The 18,348-nt window shown below is 42.3% G+C and overlaps 1 protein-coding gene across 1 annotated transcript in view; it reads left to right on the forward strand.

The window, feature by feature from the left end:
* The window catches only part of LOC114701622 (hedgehog interacting protein), a 90,692-nt gene that overhangs the window by 15,687 nt on the left and 56,657 nt on the right, over positions 1-18,348 (forward strand). Inside the window, exon 3 of the mRNA XM_028881753.2 lies at positions 324-525. Coding sequence (XP_028737586.1) covers positions 324-525 — 202 coding nt within the window. The remainder of the gene's footprint in view (positions 1-323; positions 526-18,348) is intronic.

The raw sequence follows: 18,348 nt of genomic DNA on the forward strand, positions 1-18,348 counted from the left end.
TCATAAAGGCTCATTACTGTGAGTAAAAGCGAATTTTAATTATAGTCACTGAAAGATGAGATAATGAGCGAGTGACATTCCAGAACAAAACGTTTGCGGCCTCACTTTTACTTTCTGAGAAAAGGATATCTTGTTATTTTTCATTGAAAAGATGATACGGATTAACAAAAAGAATCCCATTAGAGGCCGCCCGTGTGAGCAGCCCTTCCTGGTTTTCAAGACCATTGGTTCTTGGAGGAAATGAGTACTTTTGGGGAACTGTGCTGTGTGCATCGTTTGTACCTCCGTCAGGAGAACTGACTGGCGTTCTCTGGTTTGTTTAGAAAACACAAACACAACTGCTTCTGTGTCCAGGAGGTGGTGAGTGGGCTGCGGCAGCCTGTGGGTGCTGTGCACAGTGGGGACGGATCCCAGCGCCTCTTCATTCTAGAGAAGGAAGGGTATGTGAAGATTCTAACCCCAGAAGGAGACGTTTTCAAGGAGCCTTACTTGGACATTCACAAACTTGTTCAAAGTGGAATAAAGGTTGGCGTTTTCTATTTCTTTATTTTGTTCTGGCTGCGTAGGATTGATCTTAAATGTCTTCTTCTTCACTGGAGGTTTATTTTTGTAATAAAATAAAGAATATCTACAAGGGGAAATAACGAGACACCCTAAGAGATCAACAGTCACAACTCAGAAGGATAGTGACATTTTGTTTGATTTACTGGCTATGGAGAAATACAACCAGGGTGATATTTTGACATGCTTACCCTATGTAGTGTTCATATTTAAAATAACTTTTGCCTTTGGCTCTTCGTTAATGGGCATAAAATTTCATATTACACGTTCACATTTCTGAGGAGAACAAAGATGTTATTTTGGAAATCGTAATTAATTCTTTTATCGTGCCTTCTTGTTTGGGCCATGAAAAAAAAATGTTTCTTGTATTATGACTTCTTTGTACAGGTAAGTCAGACATTTTTATCAATAATTAGTCATCTGTAGAATGCGTAAGCATACCCATCATTTCTTTCCCACTAGTCAAATAACCTAGGTACGTAAATTAAGTGTCCTGAAGTTCACATGACTAGCAGGTGATGTTGGCGGTAGGAGGCTGCATGGCCGCTCCAGCGTTCTGGAACCAAGACACACAGACCAGCCACTGGCTGTCAGAGTGAAACAGAAAGTCACGGGCATCAGGAAGAACTGCTTATCCTTCTCACTTTGTGAGTGGAAACAGAACTAAGGGGGCTCTACATCCTGAGACTCATAGATAGGGAGTCCTTGATTTGTGTCCTGTTCTCAGTGGGGAGACAACCAAAATCAGAAGGGACCAATGAAAGAAAGGTAGATTCCCAATATCTGTTCAGTAAATACTGGGTTAAAAAAAAAAGTTAGAATGAGTCAGTGAGAACACAGGTCAGTGAGATCACAGGGAACACTGGGATCAGTGAGGTCACAGGGGACACTGGGGTCAGTGAGATCACAGGGACACTGGGGTCAGTGAGGTCACAGGGACACTGGGGTCAGTGAGGTCACAGGTAGTGTTGAGATTATTGAGAACACGGGAAATGCTGAGATTAGTGAGAACACAGGGAACACTGGGGTCAGTGAGGTCACAGGGGACACTGGGGTCAGTGAGGTCACAGGTGAACACTGGGGTCAGTGAGGTCACAGGTAGTGTTGAGATTATTGAGAACACAGGAAATGCTGAGATTAGTGAGATCAGTTAATGCTGTACACGTTGGAACCATGTGGACTTGTGATGTACTGACGCATCTAAGACATACTTCATGGAAGAAGTAAACCTGGAGCTGGAATGTAGGTCAGTGGGAATCCACTTGCTTAGCATGTGTGAAGTCCTGCGTTTAATCTCCAGTACCACTAAAACGAAGCAAAACACAAGAGAAAATAAACAAAATCGCTGGACCAGCAAGACGGCTCAGCAGGCAAAAACACTTGCCATACAAACCTGCCCACCTGAGTTTGATCCCTGGACCCCACAGTGGAAAGAGCAGACTCCTGGACACTGTCCTCTGCCTCCATGTCTGCACCAAGGCACATCCACATCTACAGCCATAAGCATACCCACAGACTAATAATAAATTGTACATATATGTATAATATATATACACAAAGATATACCTCTGGGGCTGGGCTCTGTATAGAGGGTTAACCTAGTGTGTATGAGGTCACTGGTTCAATCCTCAGTCCTGGGGTGGGAGATTAAACCTTTCCTTTGATACACACCTGTGATCTCAGCCAAGGCAGGGAGATGGTAAATTCAAGGCCAATCTGCTTTAGACAGTGAAATCCTATTGTTGTTTGTCATTTTTTTTTTCAATTTTTATTATTTTTTTCAATTTCTCATTATTTTATGTGTAGGGGTGGTTTTTTTGTTTTGTTTTGTTTTTGTTTTTTGCCTGCATGTATATCTGTGTACCACTTGCATGTCTGGTGTCTATGGAAGCCTGAAAAGGCCTGGACTTACAGATGGTTGTGAGCCACCACGTGGGTGCTGGGAATCTAACTTGGATCTTTGAGCAAAGTGGCCATTGCTCTTAATGGCTGAGCCGCCTCTCCAGCCGCCACCCCTCCCCCTTTATAGATATATATCAGGAAGGGGAGGGGGAAGGAGGAGGCTTTTGACAGGAAACAGCTTGGATACCAAGACAGATTATTTGGGTGAATCTATTGTTTGGACTTTGATAGTTTCAACTTTTCCCCCAAAAGAAACATCATTAGATTTCACAGCAGATAATCAAAAGCAACATTAATGGGTTTCCATCTTGTGTTCAATAAATACTCCCTGAAATTGGTCTTGGTAAGTCTCTGTGGACTCAATGCAGACCAAAGATAAAGAGAGACAAGTGTGCGCGCTCCTCACAGTGGTAGCTTCCTCCTGTGAGAGTGACATGTGACATGTGACTTGCAAGAGAACAATGGAGAAAGCATGTTAAAACCATCCTTTGTAGTTCCACTGATTAAAGACAACCACAGTTCAGTTTCCACACACCTCCTTCTGGTTTTTATATTAAAATTAAATGATCTTTTTCTTAGATACAATTTTTAGCTTTTGTCCTAAACAACTTTTAAATAACATTAAAACTAAATCACACACACACACACACACACACACACACACACACACACACACACACATTTTCCTCTTATATTTTGGGACTTTCCTAAGATTTGGAAACTTTTCTCACAAACTTACTTTTGGGAGCTGGAGAGATGGCTCAGTGGTTTAAAAGTGTTTGTTGCTCCTTCAGAGAGCCCAAGTTTTGGTCCCATCAAGTCAGATCTAAGTCCAGCTTCAGAGAATCTGAGGCCCACTTCTGGCCTCCTTGGGCACTAACACGTGCACACACACACACACACACACACACACACACACACACACACACACACACACACTTTGCAAATTTCATTGAAGACTTTCATTTAGATGTCTTCGTCCCTTCTTATTTGTCTTTAGGATGGCCCCATCGTCTAGTTCTCCCACTGTGAGCAAAGTCCTGTATCACTCCTGTATCTTCTGCTTAACCTGGCTGGTGGACTATTCTCTTAATATCCATTCATAAAAAGAATGTTTCTGAGTGATGTATATTTCATAAATACACATTCTCAATTTGCTTTAAATCAGGCTTTGAACTATTTAAGGTTATAGTACAATTCTTTCTAACACTATTTCAGAAAAATGTTGAACTTTAAAAGACACATATGCTCAGAAGTAGCTGTAAGAAAGGGCTCGGAACCCCAAAAATGTGCTACATAAGTCAGGAAAGTGATCATCTTATTTCTACTTCAACCTAACTGCCTAAAGAACAGATGGGATCCTTTAAAGTCACAATGACTTTGAAGTCCTTCTATTTCAAATTACACGTGTTCACTGGGATACTGAATGAAAGATCCAGTGGGCTATTCTGTTCTGGCAGGGAAACATTTCCTAATGCAATAAATTGCCCAAGGCAGGACATCACAGTGGGGTGGGGGGTGCTGCGGTATGTTTGCACTGGAGTCTCCAGGAACTTTGCAGAGCATGAGGAAGTCCTGTTGAATTTGGTATCTGGCTTTCCAGAGGAGCCCCAGAGCTTCTGGAGCTTTAACGTAAACTTCAGAATCCATTATTCCAGGGAATGGCTAGGACACACTTAAAGGGCGATGTTTTAAATTCTCTTAGGGTTTGACACTAATGATACCACTGAGATAGAAATCTGTCCCTTAGATATTTGAGTGTGTTTAGTGAGGAATGAGACCCTGATAAAGCAGTCTATGCAGCATGCGCCTGTATCTCATTCTCTAGGGAACACTTGGACTAGGAGCGCTCGGAGGCCAGTGTAACGGGGTGGATGCCATCGCAGCCATGAAGAGATCAGGAATTATATCACTGCTCGTGATTGCTTGTCTCTCAGAGACCTGGGAAACAAAGACATCTCACAGCTATCTCTCAGGCCTCTTTGATAACAGATAATTTTAGCAAGCTCATGTGTGAAATTTGTGCTTGTCTACAATTATTTTGTATAAATGATACAAGGAAGACTTTTCACAAGTCACTTTTACATGGTATTTCTTTTCTGTTCTTTCAGTTTTAAAATCCTAAGTGGTGGCATAAAGCCATTTAACTACAACACGCAGATCACAGAATTAATAATACATTTTAACTCAGCCTCCACATGCCTAATTAAATGAAAATTATAGAAACTTCAGGGGAGAGCTAAGCCACATGACATCAATTAATGACCTGTGGGAGTAAATCAAATCAGACATAAAGAAGAATTACTGATTACAAGACTTTCTGAGAGCGAGTTCTGGCTACAAGAGTTCTGGAATGTTCTCTCTTCTAATTATCAACTTAGAATGGATAGGGATTTCTGGCCCATAATAAGGCAAGTTGAACTCAGTTGATCTTAAACTCCACCAGTCCTTGTAACTGTTTGTATCCAATGCCATCTACAATTAGTCAATAACTGAGATGCTTAGGCACAATTCTTCTCCACTTGAGTTTCTTGTGTGTGTGTGGTGTATGTGTGGTGTGTGCATGGTATGTGTGTGTGTGTGTGTGTGTGTGTGTGTGTGTGTGTGTGGTGGGTGTATGATGTGTGTGGTGTGTGGAGTGTGTGCTATATTTGAGTGTGTACACTTGTGTTCACGCAGGTGCATATGCACACATGTGCATATCCAGAGGCTAGAGGTAGACATTGGATGTCTTCCTTGATCACTTTCCACATTGTTTTTTGAGACGAAATCTCTCACTGAGCACAGTGATCACTAATTTTCTAGACTTGCTGGCCAATGATCTCTAGGGACCCACCTGTCTCTGCACCCACAGCACTAAGGTTATAGATGTGGCCACTGGGCCTGGATTTCATATGCTTGTGAGGTAGGAGCTCGCTGACAGCAAGAGTGTGTTGCCTAAAACATAAGAGATCATAATATCCTGGCGGCGGGGGGGGGGGGGTGTAACTATGTTCGGTTCACATGACAACAGTGATCTGTGAATAGAAAAAAGTTTTCTGTGAGAAATAATCCTGGAATTTGCGATTAAAGCGTCCTTCTGAAATACAACTTATAAGCCCATCACCACTAGTACTGATACTAAGGAGCTGGGGAGCAGACACTAACCTCTGCAATGTCTGGCCTTGTGCACACGTATTGTTACTGTTGATCTTTTGGACAAAGGGCACAAAACTGTACTCTCTGTCTCCAAAAAAGGTCTTTAGATGCCGGCCTGTGATTGTTTCAGTTGGCTTCTCTCTGGGTTGAACCAGAGCTTCTAAAGTCCAAGAGTCAGCTTCCCCTTTCCGAACTCCTCAGAGACCACAGACAAACAGCGTCAAGAATGGACGCTTGCTTGTCATGCTGACCCACGAGCTTTCAAAGCTCCGGCCCCAAATCAGATTGAGTAGATCAGGCTCAGACAGAATGCTTCCCACATCATTTTAACGGCTGGTCAGTTTCACAAGGGTGAGACTCATTTTCTCTGCCTGGTCTATAGCCAGGAATGAGTAGGATCAGGCTCAGACAGAATGCTTCCCACATCATTTTAACGGCTGGTCAGTTTCACAAGGGTGAGACTCATTTTCTCTGCCTGGTCTGTAGCCAGGTGCCACGTCCCCCAGGATCACTGAGAGCCAATGGCAGCGTACCAGTAGTCTGTCCCTTGTGTCTTTTTTACTTACTCCCACTGTGCATGTGACACTTGTGAGTGAGTAAGTAAGTTTGAGTGAGGAGATGCCTTAACTGTGGAGGTGTAAAACACTTGACATGGCATTTTGAAAAATAGTATTTTTTACAGTTTTCGTGTGTGTGTGTGTGTGTGTGTGTGTGTGTGTGTGTGTGTGCATATGCACACACATGTACATATGCACACACATGTGTGGACATGTGGAACTTGCAGAAGTTAGTTCTTTCCTTCTACCATGTGGGTCCTAGAGATTGGGCTCAGGTCATCCATCAAGCTAGGCAGCAAGCGCCCTTGATCCACTGAACCACCTCATGGAGCTGACACCAAGCTTTGAAAACTGCACTTTAAAAAAGAACTATTTAAAAAAGAACCACTCTGTTTTTATTTTTATTTGTTTTCTCCATGTTGGAATCTGGTGCTTGGCTGGTTGACAAATTGTTATCATTAGTGGTCTTGCAGTTTGCTGTTGTCTCTGTAAATCCTACCTGCAAAGGACCTGGACCCCGGAAGGCACTCCAACATAATCTCACCAAACTAGCTTACACTTCTGGGGACCCAGAAGCCAGCCATGGCCTTGCAAATGTACAGAAGGAAGGAGCACTCTGCATCTGACCCTTGCAGGGAACTGGCAGGCATCACTCACCATTTGGTTCTCATGAGCGGTCAGCAGACAGAGGGTCACATTTTCAGCCCCCAGCTTGCAGCATGCATCAGAGCTGAAAGACTTGTCTGTCACTGGAGCAAGTGTCGCTGGACCCCTGTCCCTCTCTGTCTACTTGGATCTTCCCTTCAAAAGATGCTTTTGGAAGCAATCCTTTTACGGGGGGAGGAGAAGACATAAGGCTGAAAGCCACTGATTGTCCGGGTGACTGAGTCCATTGAGGTAGGGCTCTTGAGAGACCCAGTCCTAGTGGCTGGCAGTCCCAGGAACATGTGGAGGACAACAGAGGGTGTTTGGGGGCCAGCCCTGCCTGCGCAGCCCCTGGCTTGTAACTCACACGCAGAATTACGAGCATTTAGAGTTTGCTAAAATCCAAGTAGTCACTGTCTGCCCACTGGAGGATGTTCTAGGTTTTCAGAATTTTCGTGTTTTCAGTCGTTGAGTCACAATCTTAGGGTAGCCCCTGAAATGTTGGTGTGTTACTGTTTGAGTGGTGGGATTCAAAGCAGAGGAAAGAAACAATTTGCTCTTTCTAGGAGTGTTGTGAACGTAGCCTGCACATGTGTGTCCATACAGAAGTGATTGGACCACGTGTAGAAAGCTCCCTTGAAGAAAGAGTACCTGGGCTTTCTTTTGAGAGAAAGCACATCCTGTTGAAATAAAGCAGCAGATTATATTTGTAAAACATTACAATGGGGACATGACCATTCTGAGAGGTTTAAAGGGTTTATACTTGTTTATATGTTTTTAAGATAGGGTCTCTGTAGCCCAAGCTAGCCTCAAATCTGTACCTTCCTCCATCAGTGTTGGGATTACAGATGTCAGTCAACACACCTGGCTTCATTTTAAAAGTTTTTGCCATATCCAACAGCTTCCTATAAGTTATTAAACTGTACCAGAAAGAATTACTATGGCAGCAGAAATAAACATATTTTTAATTCTTATGAAAAGTGGTAGACATTGTCTTCCCCCAAACACAAAATTTTAAGCATCTTCTTTAATTATTTAGAAATCTAGTCTCAAATCAGTCAGTTAAAATGTAAACGAAGTGTTTTACTGCAATGGGTCTTGTTTTTTTGTTTTTTATCAAGGCAGTGTCTTTATCTTATTGGGTATTGTTGGTGCTTTGTATCAGAGTGCTCTGAACTTTATGAAAACAAGGTTATTTTCAACTTTCAAATATTTAATCTCATTTTAATCTAGTACCTAATATTTTTCATAAAACGAAAAGATCCTTGTTCCAAGTTGAACATCTCAAATCCAAAAATCTGAAATCCAAAATGGTTCAGATTCGGAGACCTTGTAAGCTCTTACGTGACACACTGGGAAATCTCAGACTTTGAAGCTTTTCCTGCACAAAATTATCGCCTTTTATGAGGTGCTGTGGAGATAATTCAGTGGATAGGTGCTCACTCTCCAAGCACAGAAACCTGAATTCAAATGCCAGAAGCCTGGTGTCAAGCCAGACACATAGCACAGGCATCTCAAAGAACCTCTGAGGGAGTGAGAGGTGCAGCAGGACAGTCCCTGTGAGCTCATGGGCCGGCCAACCTGGCATACAATGCAGAAAAGCAGTGGAAGGCAAGAATTACTGTCCTGTTGCTAAGATCGTTGTAACTAGTAGAAACGTGTCGTGGTTTATGCCACGCTAAGTCAGTGTCATCTATAAATTCATCATGCATCCTATCTTAAGCTACAGTGGCCCCTTGGTGTTCTTAGACTGAGCAGAGGAGGTATGCTTTCTCTTATATGTTAGGGGAAGGTGAGGAAAGTTCCTACTTGAATATTTTTGTATTTACTCAAGATTTCAAGGGCAAAAGAAACTGCGAATCTGATAACTCTTAGGGCAATCAGGTAAAGCAAGGAAATTCCAAGAAATAGGACTCTAGAAACAGCCTCTGTCACCTTTGAAAGGCATCAGTCCTGAGGCAAAGTCCACTGTCTCCTCTAGGCTGTTGACTAGAAAGAGCAGAGCAGACCACTCAGGGATGTTGGGTGTCAGATGCCCCATGATCTATGACCTCATGTAGACACAACACTGGAAACCATTATAAATGGTGGGTGATAGCATGCCATTCCCTTTTATAGATACTCAATGCATTTGTATGTTTAGTATGTGTGTGAGACACCTAAGATCTACCCTTTTAGCAAATATTAAGTACACAATGTAGCCCAACACTATAATCCTCAAGCAATCCCTGATGTCTACAGAGATGCCAGGCTCTTTCTTTTCAAGCACTTTTTTCTAAGTCATTGCATAGATTACCTCTTTTGTCCCTACAGGACCCCTGTGGGGAAGCTATTAATATGCCGTCTCACAGATAAAGATGCTGGGGCCTGCTGGGCGGTGGTAGCACACGCCTTTAATCCCAGCACTCGGGAGGCAGAGCCAGGCGGATCTCTGTGAGTTCACAGCCAGCCTGGGCTCCCAAGTGAGTTCCAAGAAAGGCGCAAAGCTACACAGAGAAACCCTGTGTCTCAAAAAAAAAAAAAAAAAAAAAAAAGATGCTGGGGCCAGAAAGTAAACTGTGTGAGATGACAGAGCTGAAGGCACCAGGGCCAGATTTCAGCAGCAGATTGTGTTTGAACCCCAACCCTGAGCTGCCTTCCTGATCTTGATGGAGCAGGTGCTGATGGTTGTTTGCATGGCTGAGGGCCTCGGACCTAGAGTCAGGTAGATCGGTTTGACTTCCGGCTGCTGCACCTGCTCCGGATTGCTAGTTAACCCGGGACAGGCTGTATAGACGCCTCGTTGGTCCAGTGTCTTCACCAGTTGAAGAAAGAAGTACCAGGGAAATGTTTACACGCAGGCTCTCATATAAACATGAAGTGCTTTGGGAGCCTGAGCTAGTATCAGGATCTGCAATATTAAAATGAAAAGGGGACCCAGAAGAAAGGAACAGCAGCCCCTGGCCTGACTTGGAGGCTCTAGTGACCACTGATAAGTCTGCTTTGTGGTTTTAAGACAATTCTCCCTTAAAAGATGCTCAAATATACTTATAGAAAATTTCCAATGGTATTATCATTTGTGTCAAAATTAGATGACAGTTCTATAGAAATAAATCACACAGATACATGTGGAGTTTTCCTTGCCAAAAAATAATAAGCCTGGGATGTGCCTTTTTAAAAAAATTTAATTTAAATGTGACTCCAGGAGCTGGAGGGATAGTTCAGTGCGTAAGAACACATGCTGCTCTTACAGAGGACTGGAGTTCAGATACAACCCCACTTTAGGTGGCGCACAACAGTGTGACTCCAGCTCCAAGGAATATGACATGTGCTCTTTTGGACTCCATGGGCAGCGGCACCCTCGTGCACATACCATGTGCACATACCCATGTGTACACACCCACACACAGACACACTCATTCATACAGAATTAAAAATAGTCTCTGAAATTCAGAAGAAAATAGAGAAAAAACAATAACAATACCCGCATTTCTCTAGCCTCCCCTTTGGACACTAGAAGATAGTGATGCAGCGCCCCACCCCACCCCATTCTGGAGTTCCTCTGAGTGCATATGTGGTGGTGAGGAAGCCCTGTGCAGCTGACCCAAGAGCTCGACCTTTCATCAGAATCTGCTTGCCTTTGTAGTAGTTTTTCTCAACCTGGGTATTCTAGTAATGTGGATCTTCTCTGTGTTTACTTTGGAACGTGCTTTGTGTCAATCTGCCATAGAGTCAATAAATCATGGGATTTGCAAAGGAAATACACTGAGGCTGAAAACTAAGACCACACATATTTTTTGCCCATGAGCAGCTATTGCTCAAAGCACAGGTTTAGACTGTCAGAAGGGGTGGGGCCATTGGGTCAAATTACTTTAAGATTGACATATAATGTCATGTTACAGTGACTGTTTTAGTCAACTGGTTTTTTTGTTTTTTAAGCAGAGCAATTAAACCTCTAAAAGAAGGTTTTTCTAGCCAAGCAGTGGGGGCAAATATCAGTCAATGCAGTCCAAGGTGCTGGGTGCCCATGGAAGAATGTGCAAAGAGAGTGCCCTCAGCACTCCCTCTCAGACCTTGACCATGGAAGCGGCTATTCCCTTCACTTCCTCTCAGTGTGTTAGGGACACCTCCACAGTCTATACACAAATTCACAGTTTGATTTGTTTCCACATTCCTGTGATCAGCTTCTGAGTTTGCATCTGTAGCAAGTGATTTTTCACGGTTCTCTCTCTGTCTCTCTGTCTCTGTCTCTGTCTCTGTCTCTCTCTCTCTCTCTCATATATATATGTATATATACACATTCTATCAATATATTTGTTATATATACCAAACATGTACAAAATATTCTCCGTTACTACAATGATACCTTAATGTAACTATTAATGATCTCTATCACTTGATATTTAGTTTTTTTTAAAGACTGTAAAAATCTGCAATTATACAAAGCTGTCATAATATCGAAATCCTCAGATGTGGGGATGTATCTGAAGTAGTTTTAAAAGCCAGATTATTAGTTAGAAATTAAACTCATCTTTACTGTTTTCAGTCAAAACGTGCTTTGAGAGTTCACCTGTTTATGAGGACTGTTTTACAGTTATCATCATGCAGAAGATTTGAGAAACCCTTTTCTGAGCCACGTCAACTATCCCCATGAGACTCTGTGACTGAGGCACAGCACATCTAGTTACAGTTGTGCTCAAAATTGTCACCAAAAAGGAGTTAAAGTTTCAGTCCTCTTTCGAGCAAATTCCCATTTTACTCTGCCTGGGCATGCTGCATCCAGTTTAATCATCGGCCTCATCTATGCACCTAATTAGTGTACAGACCTAGACTTCAAATCACAGAAAAAAACTATTAAAAGTCATTTCAGGCAGTATTCATTACTCTGTCCTCACTATCCATGGCCACACAAGGGTAAGATTGGACCTATGCTAATGGCTTCACTGCCAGCAATTAAATTATTTAATTAGATGATAGAACTGAGTCTAGAAAGCTGGAGCTAAGAGAAATAATGCTGTGTCTAAAAAGACCATGCAGCTCCATACATGGCTACAGAATTTCTGAGAAAAGAGCATTCCTTTCAAATATTCAACTGTAGATAATGTTGTCTTTCTCTTAAAGACGAGCCAAATTATTTACTTTTTCTTTTCCATTCTAATAAACTCTTTTAAACCACCCTCTTAGCCTAAAGCACCTTTGATCCAAACAGGATCACAAACCTAAATCAGAGACATCTGTCCTCAGGCTATTTCTAGATAGGGACCACATCTGCACAGCAACCCCGGAGCCAGCAGCCAGTTGGAAGCCACAGAACAATGTCTGAAGAGGGCTGGGGTTACATCCACAGAATGAGTGTAAGATACTCGAGGTTTGAAATAAAATCAGAGTGCTGTTCTTCAGAGGATTTAAAGGTAGCTGAATGTCATTCCCATTAAATGCTAGACTTCCTGAGAATGATGTGGGGAGGAAGCAAACATCTTTTGTGAGTGAGTGTGGACACACCTGTTCAGGAAAAGTGAGGCAGAACCCGAGCCCACTTCTCTCCCAGCCCCCAAGCATACACAGGTCACCAAACATCTGTCACAAGTCATCAACGACTGTCCTGGACTCCTGTGTCACAATTACAGCTTCTTTTTACATCTCCAGGAACTTGAAAGGTCACATCACCCCAGGATGTTAATAATGTATTTATACCCATCACCCTGGGGCTGACCTCAGACTTCTCTGAGAGTTCCACCAAAGACTTTACCTAATAGTTGGGATACTTCCTTAATTGCAGCCTACAAGGTGGCCTCTCTCAGTTTTTTTATTTTCCAGATTCTTGGCTTTGACTGTGTGTGTGTGTGTGTGTGTGTGTGTGTGTGTGTGTGTGTCTTCTGGCAAAATAATAGGTAAATGCAAAAAAAAAAAATAAAATAAAACCAACAACAACAACAAAAAAACCAGTCACCTAGACATGTTGTTCAGCTTTCCTTGGGAACAATTACTAGAACTTCTTCTAAGTAGTCTAAGTAGGCGCCTCAGTGGGTAAAGTGCTTGCCAAACAAGCACAGGACCTGAGTTCGATCCCCAGAATCCACATAAAAAAAGCTAGCTTGTAGCCAGCCAGGCATGGTATGATGACTCAAGCTCGTAAACCCCAATGCTGGGGAGGCAGAGACAAGCAGGCACCTGAAGCTCACTGGCCAGCCAGGCTAGCCGACCATGTGATACCACAGATGCTTCTTGGCTCTAAAATTCTGTACAGAAGAAAGCCATACAGTTAGTTCTAAGAGAAGGATGGTCAAGAGAAGTGGCCTGTGTGACTCATGTTTGCCTGGACTCAGGGAAGGTGGCCTTTGCTTTCTTCTTATTTAATGATCCAGAAAAGAAACCGGAGGCAACCCTCCCTCAGGCAGAGCTCACTGGGCTCTTTACACGCTGACAGATAGCACGTTCTACCTTGCTGTGTGGTCAGCACTGCTCTGTGTGGTTTTCAAAGCCCCAGCTGAGGCTTCAGGTTTCAACTAACAACAGGGTCATGTCTTAAATGTTCAGGATAGCAACACAAGGATTGTCCAAACCTGGATTTGAAGGTGAAGACACTCAAGGACCTTTCAATAGACAGTGTTTAGTGTGCTGGCAGAAGGGACAGCCTATGGCCATGCAGAGGTTGGGGGAGGCACAGCAAAGGAGTTTGCTATGGACTGGCACGGGGTAGGAAGTACACTGTGGATTGCACTGAGTCTTACCACAATAGTCTTTGGCTTTTTACACACGGTGAAAAGGGGAAATTGCTTCAAGGATTTAGAAAAATGACATGATCTGAACTGGTTGGGTTTTTTTTGTTTTTTGTTTTTTTAAGATTTATTTATTTATTATGTATACAGCGAGTATTCGGGCTGCAGGCCAGAAGAGGGCACTAGATCTCATTATAGATGGTTGTGAGCCACCATGTGGTTGCTGGGAATTGAACTCAGGACCTCTGGAAGAACAGCCAGTGCTCTTAACCTCTGAGCCATCTCTCCAGCCCCTGAACTGGTCTTTTCTAAAAGCAAGATCAATAACAAGCATGTTGGGAGTAGACAGGGAAGGGCAAGAGTGAAAACAGGCCATGAGTCAAAATCAAGCTTCTATCTACTTCCAGCTCTGGTCAAAATGCTTTGTGCTCACGGGCCCACCATCTTACCCTACCAGCCTCAATTAACACCTACAGAACGAAGTCAATAATAACTACAGTTATTATTGGCAGTTTCTCCAGCTATAGGGTTAGTACTTGGAGAAATATTAAGATATTTTTGCTAATAAACATTTTATACAAGGGCATTTCCTGAATTTCTGCTTCATTCCTAAGACTTTTAGGAGCAAGTTTTGAAAGTGCCTTAGCACCCTAAAATGTTTAATGGGATCCAGGAAGAGGTTTTAAGTCATACAGAATTATCAACTGGGGTACAGAAGGGAACCCAGCAGTTACCATTTGTAAATACTAGTTCATAAAAACATCGATTGCTACCCAAAACTCATCAAGATACCTGTGCCCATGGTGCTCTGAGCGAAGGTACAGCTAAAGACAGACACGGGACCCAAGCCCAGATTCACAGAAGATTAATGATAATGAGATCCAAAAGTATACATTTCTCATAAGGAAGGTGAAACAAGCTCCTGTGAGGAATTTGACATTTTGAATTGTCCAGTAATGCAATTATTTCTGAAATACCTATAATCCACTCTCAAGAGCAGAGTCTTTCCAAATATGCTCAGTAGATTCCTTCATCATTGGCATTTGGACAAATAGTCACAGCTTAACAAATCAGCTTTTCAAGCTGTCTGTTAAACTACCAAGAGTGGTTTCTTCTCCTACCTGCTTCTGTGTCTACAGAAGTTAATTGGGCTGTGGACAGCGTAATGAGATGTGAAAAGCTGAATGGGGAGGAGGGTGGTGCTTGCTGATTTTCTTACACACTTAAGGGTTTCTGTGCTCAGCATTGCTTTGAGAGAATTCCCTTGGTGCCAATTGACCTGACTTATTCCCAAACAATTCTCTGTTTGGAAAGAATAATTTTCATTGTGGGTGTTCCCTGAAATTGTGTGCCTCGTCCCCTGTTATTACAGAGATGTGTGCTGTGTGATTGAAAGTCCCGGTTTCATTTCCATGTTCTGTGTAGATTAGCACTACATCCCACACACAGAGCCAAAGAATCGGCTTTAATTTTATCCCATGCACATATAGTTTAACTCTAAACAGTTTTTTTATGGGCAAAATTCTTCTTTGCCTAATATTAAAACAAATTTTTCATATTTAAACTATTAAAAAAAACAAAAGGCAAGAGACTTGTTTCAGTCACAAAGTAGTTTTTTTTACAATATTTTTTTAAGTTGGCTTTCTTGGATTGGCTTAAATGGCATCTTCATGCTCCTTTGAAATCATGTGAATACATTTTTCCCTAGTGTGAGAAGGAAAAAGCTGGAAGAGGACAGTTCAAAAAGACCGTAATGAACTTAGTCGGTGCATTCTTTTTGTTGGGCAGTGGTGTCTGTTGGGGTTTCCGCAGTGTTTTTTTAAACCCCAATAAATCAATTAACCAATATTCATTCTAAGATTTAATTTGGTGAATAGAATATATGTGCTTTTCATCAGGGCACACATCTTTTTAAGTCTGGAACCACCACACACAAAGAATTTAATTCTGACAGACATTTGTTCTCAGCATAAATACTCTGGGGCCAATAGTTGCCCCCTCTTAATCATGCCTCTTAAAAGTAAATTCCAGAAAACGCCAAGCTCCCAGTGACCCCTGGTAAGGTGAGTTGTCAGTAAATTACTTTTATGATGTGCCCTAGAGAAGCAGTTCTGCCAGGACTTAGGGCTGGGGAGCTCTTGCCTGGAGGGGATTGGGCCCTTTTCTTTATCTGACCTTCCCACCACTAGTTCCACATTGCTGGTTGGCTGCTGGCTGCATTGTTAGGTATCATAGTAGAAGAGACTTCTGAGCCAGGAGACCATGTTCACAGCCATTTGTTATCTAACTTCCAGATGGAACTTGCTAGTGAGCATTTGATTTCTGTGATTAAATTTAAATACTGAGCATCTAATGATCTCAGAACAGATCGGGGTAAATTATGACTGCCTTGGGTGACAACAGGAACCGGCTGCATTCAAGTCTGCCCCGCTCATTTTGCTAATTTGAATTTTTGTGACACTCTAACATTTATAGGAACCAGGAGACATGTATGAAGATGCCATGTCAGAATTGTGTCCTGTTTTTGTTTTGTTTTGTTTTCACAAACGATTAAGCTATTGGAGACAAATCTCGATAGTTTTATTTTTCTTCGTTGTAAGATCTTATGGTGCCTTGGTGGGGTAGCAAACACGGAAATTCATATTGTTTTAGTTTTTTTTTTAATCAGACTAAAAGTATTACAAAATAATACTTTTATAGGCTATAGAACACAAAATGTTATTCATTTCTGGTTAATGGTTAGGGTATAACTTCTGTAGCCTTAGACGTCTGTCTCAACTTCATGAATTCTAATTTTCCTCTTGTCCCATTAGTTTTAGCTGGCATGGGAGGAACCATATCTCAAATTCTTTCATGCAGTCCTTTATAGCTTGGCTTTATTTTCTATAAGTGTATCATATCATTAAATGATTGTGTGTGTGTGTGTGTGTGTGTGTGTGTGTGTGTGTGTGAGTGTGTACATCTAAAACACTACGTGGTGGCATGAAATCATGATAAAGGTAAGCACAGACTAAATGTAGACTATTTGTGTAATTGCTTCAGTTTATGTCCTAGACTATAGAATAAGTGAATCAGGTAGCTCGGGGGTTGACGTCAACCTTTTCAGGCAGACCAACAGTCAGAACAGCAAAGATGGAGTTCAATAGCTCTGCAGTGGGGAAGGGAAAAGGTCAGCCAATACCTTCCTGTAATGGAAGTTTCTGGCTCAGGAGCAGATGTAAGCAAAAAGGAAGCTTTAAACTTCGTTTACATGCCACACAGAATAACTCCAAAGTTATCAGCCCCAAATAGTTGTTAAACTGGGTGCAGTCTTTAAATGATGGGAAAGTATTAAATTGATGACCTTATATTATAAGTATAGTCATGTGCTTTCAAGCACAGGGTGCCCCCAATATTAGCATCTGAGAGGGAAAATAAGAGTAGAGAGCAGTGTAGAAATCGCTCTCTGACAACACTGGACAGATTGTACTGGAGAAATTGATAACCAAGCTCAAAGTCAGAAAGCAAATTTGGAATCAATAGTTAAAATAGATGTCTCACCAAGTTGCTGATGTCCAATCTTAGACTGTCTACTTGTTTTCATCCCACCCAAAGTGTTCACTTGTCATCATGTGCACATGGTCAGCCAGATGTTTTGTGAGCTTGTTTTGTTGAAAATATCCAGGTGATTTTATCCATTACAGAGTGCTCCATGCTATCATTCCTTGGAGATTTGCTGTTCAGTTACCATTAAGACCTGGACCAGAGGTTGCATTAACACTGTGGGATGCCCATCAAAGGTTCCATCTCTGAAACCATTTGTAGGCCCATCCCAAAACCCAGGACCTGGAATTTGGAAGGCAGCTTCCCAGATGGAAATCTGAGGGCTTTGACCAAAAGAAAAGAGATAGACAGTAAGTGCACACACACACACACACACACACACACACACACACACACACACACACACACACACACACACACACACACACACACACACACACACAGGGAAATGAGAAACTCAAATATAAAGATAAAGAGGAAACAGAACTTGAAAATGATTGGTGTCTCCTAACGTCAAAGTGAAATTTGAGAGATGCCAGAGGAAGGCGCAGGTGACTCTATCTGTCTGAGGATGACTGTGTCTTCCTTTGTAAGTCTGTCTTCAACAAACATAAGTAAAAAGGAGCCCTGGGGGTAGGCGACATGGGGCAGAATGGAGACCAAACCACACATGGCAGCTAAGGCCAGAGAGGAGACGTGTGATGCATCTCACAGGCTCCGCTGAGATTCTGAATGTCGCCAGTAGATAGCAAGAACAGTATGGCCACCCCAGCGCAGTGTCTGGCCTCGGTGCCCACTTAGCTTTTGAAGCAAGCATCACTTTAGCTGTGCTAATTGCCCCTCAGCCCATGTATGCAATTCCATAGTTTTTCTTTGTCTGAAAGCAAGAGGTTAAGAACTAAATCAAAAACTGAATGCAGAGAGAATCCAAAGAGAAACTGAAATTCAACTCAAATGGGCTTAACTAAAATAATTCCTGATTTTACATCCCCTGAACTTCACCTCTCCTAGTATACATTGTAGCAATTCCCAAACTCACCTAAGAGTGTAGAAAATCCTGGCTTTTCCTCTGGAGAACAAAGACAAGTCCAGGAAGGGATGGACACTCCCCCCACCCCTGACACACACACCTAAGGCATACCTTTCCTGAAACTTTGTATGTGTCTTGGTTACTTTTCTTTTCTTTTCTTTTTACTTTTTTTTGGGGGGGGGGCGGGGTTCCGAGACAGGGTTTCTCTGTGTAGCTTTGCACCTTTCCTGGAACTCACTCTGTAGACCAGGCTGGCCTTGAACTCACAGAGATC

The sequence above is a fragment of the Peromyscus leucopus genome, chromosome 5 (genome assembly GCF_004664715.2).
Source record: "Peromyscus leucopus breed LL Stock chromosome 5, UCI_PerLeu_2.1, whole genome shotgun sequence".
In the NCBI taxonomy this organism is placed as follows: domain Eukaryota; kingdom Metazoa; phylum Chordata; class Mammalia; order Rodentia; family Cricetidae; genus Peromyscus; species Peromyscus leucopus.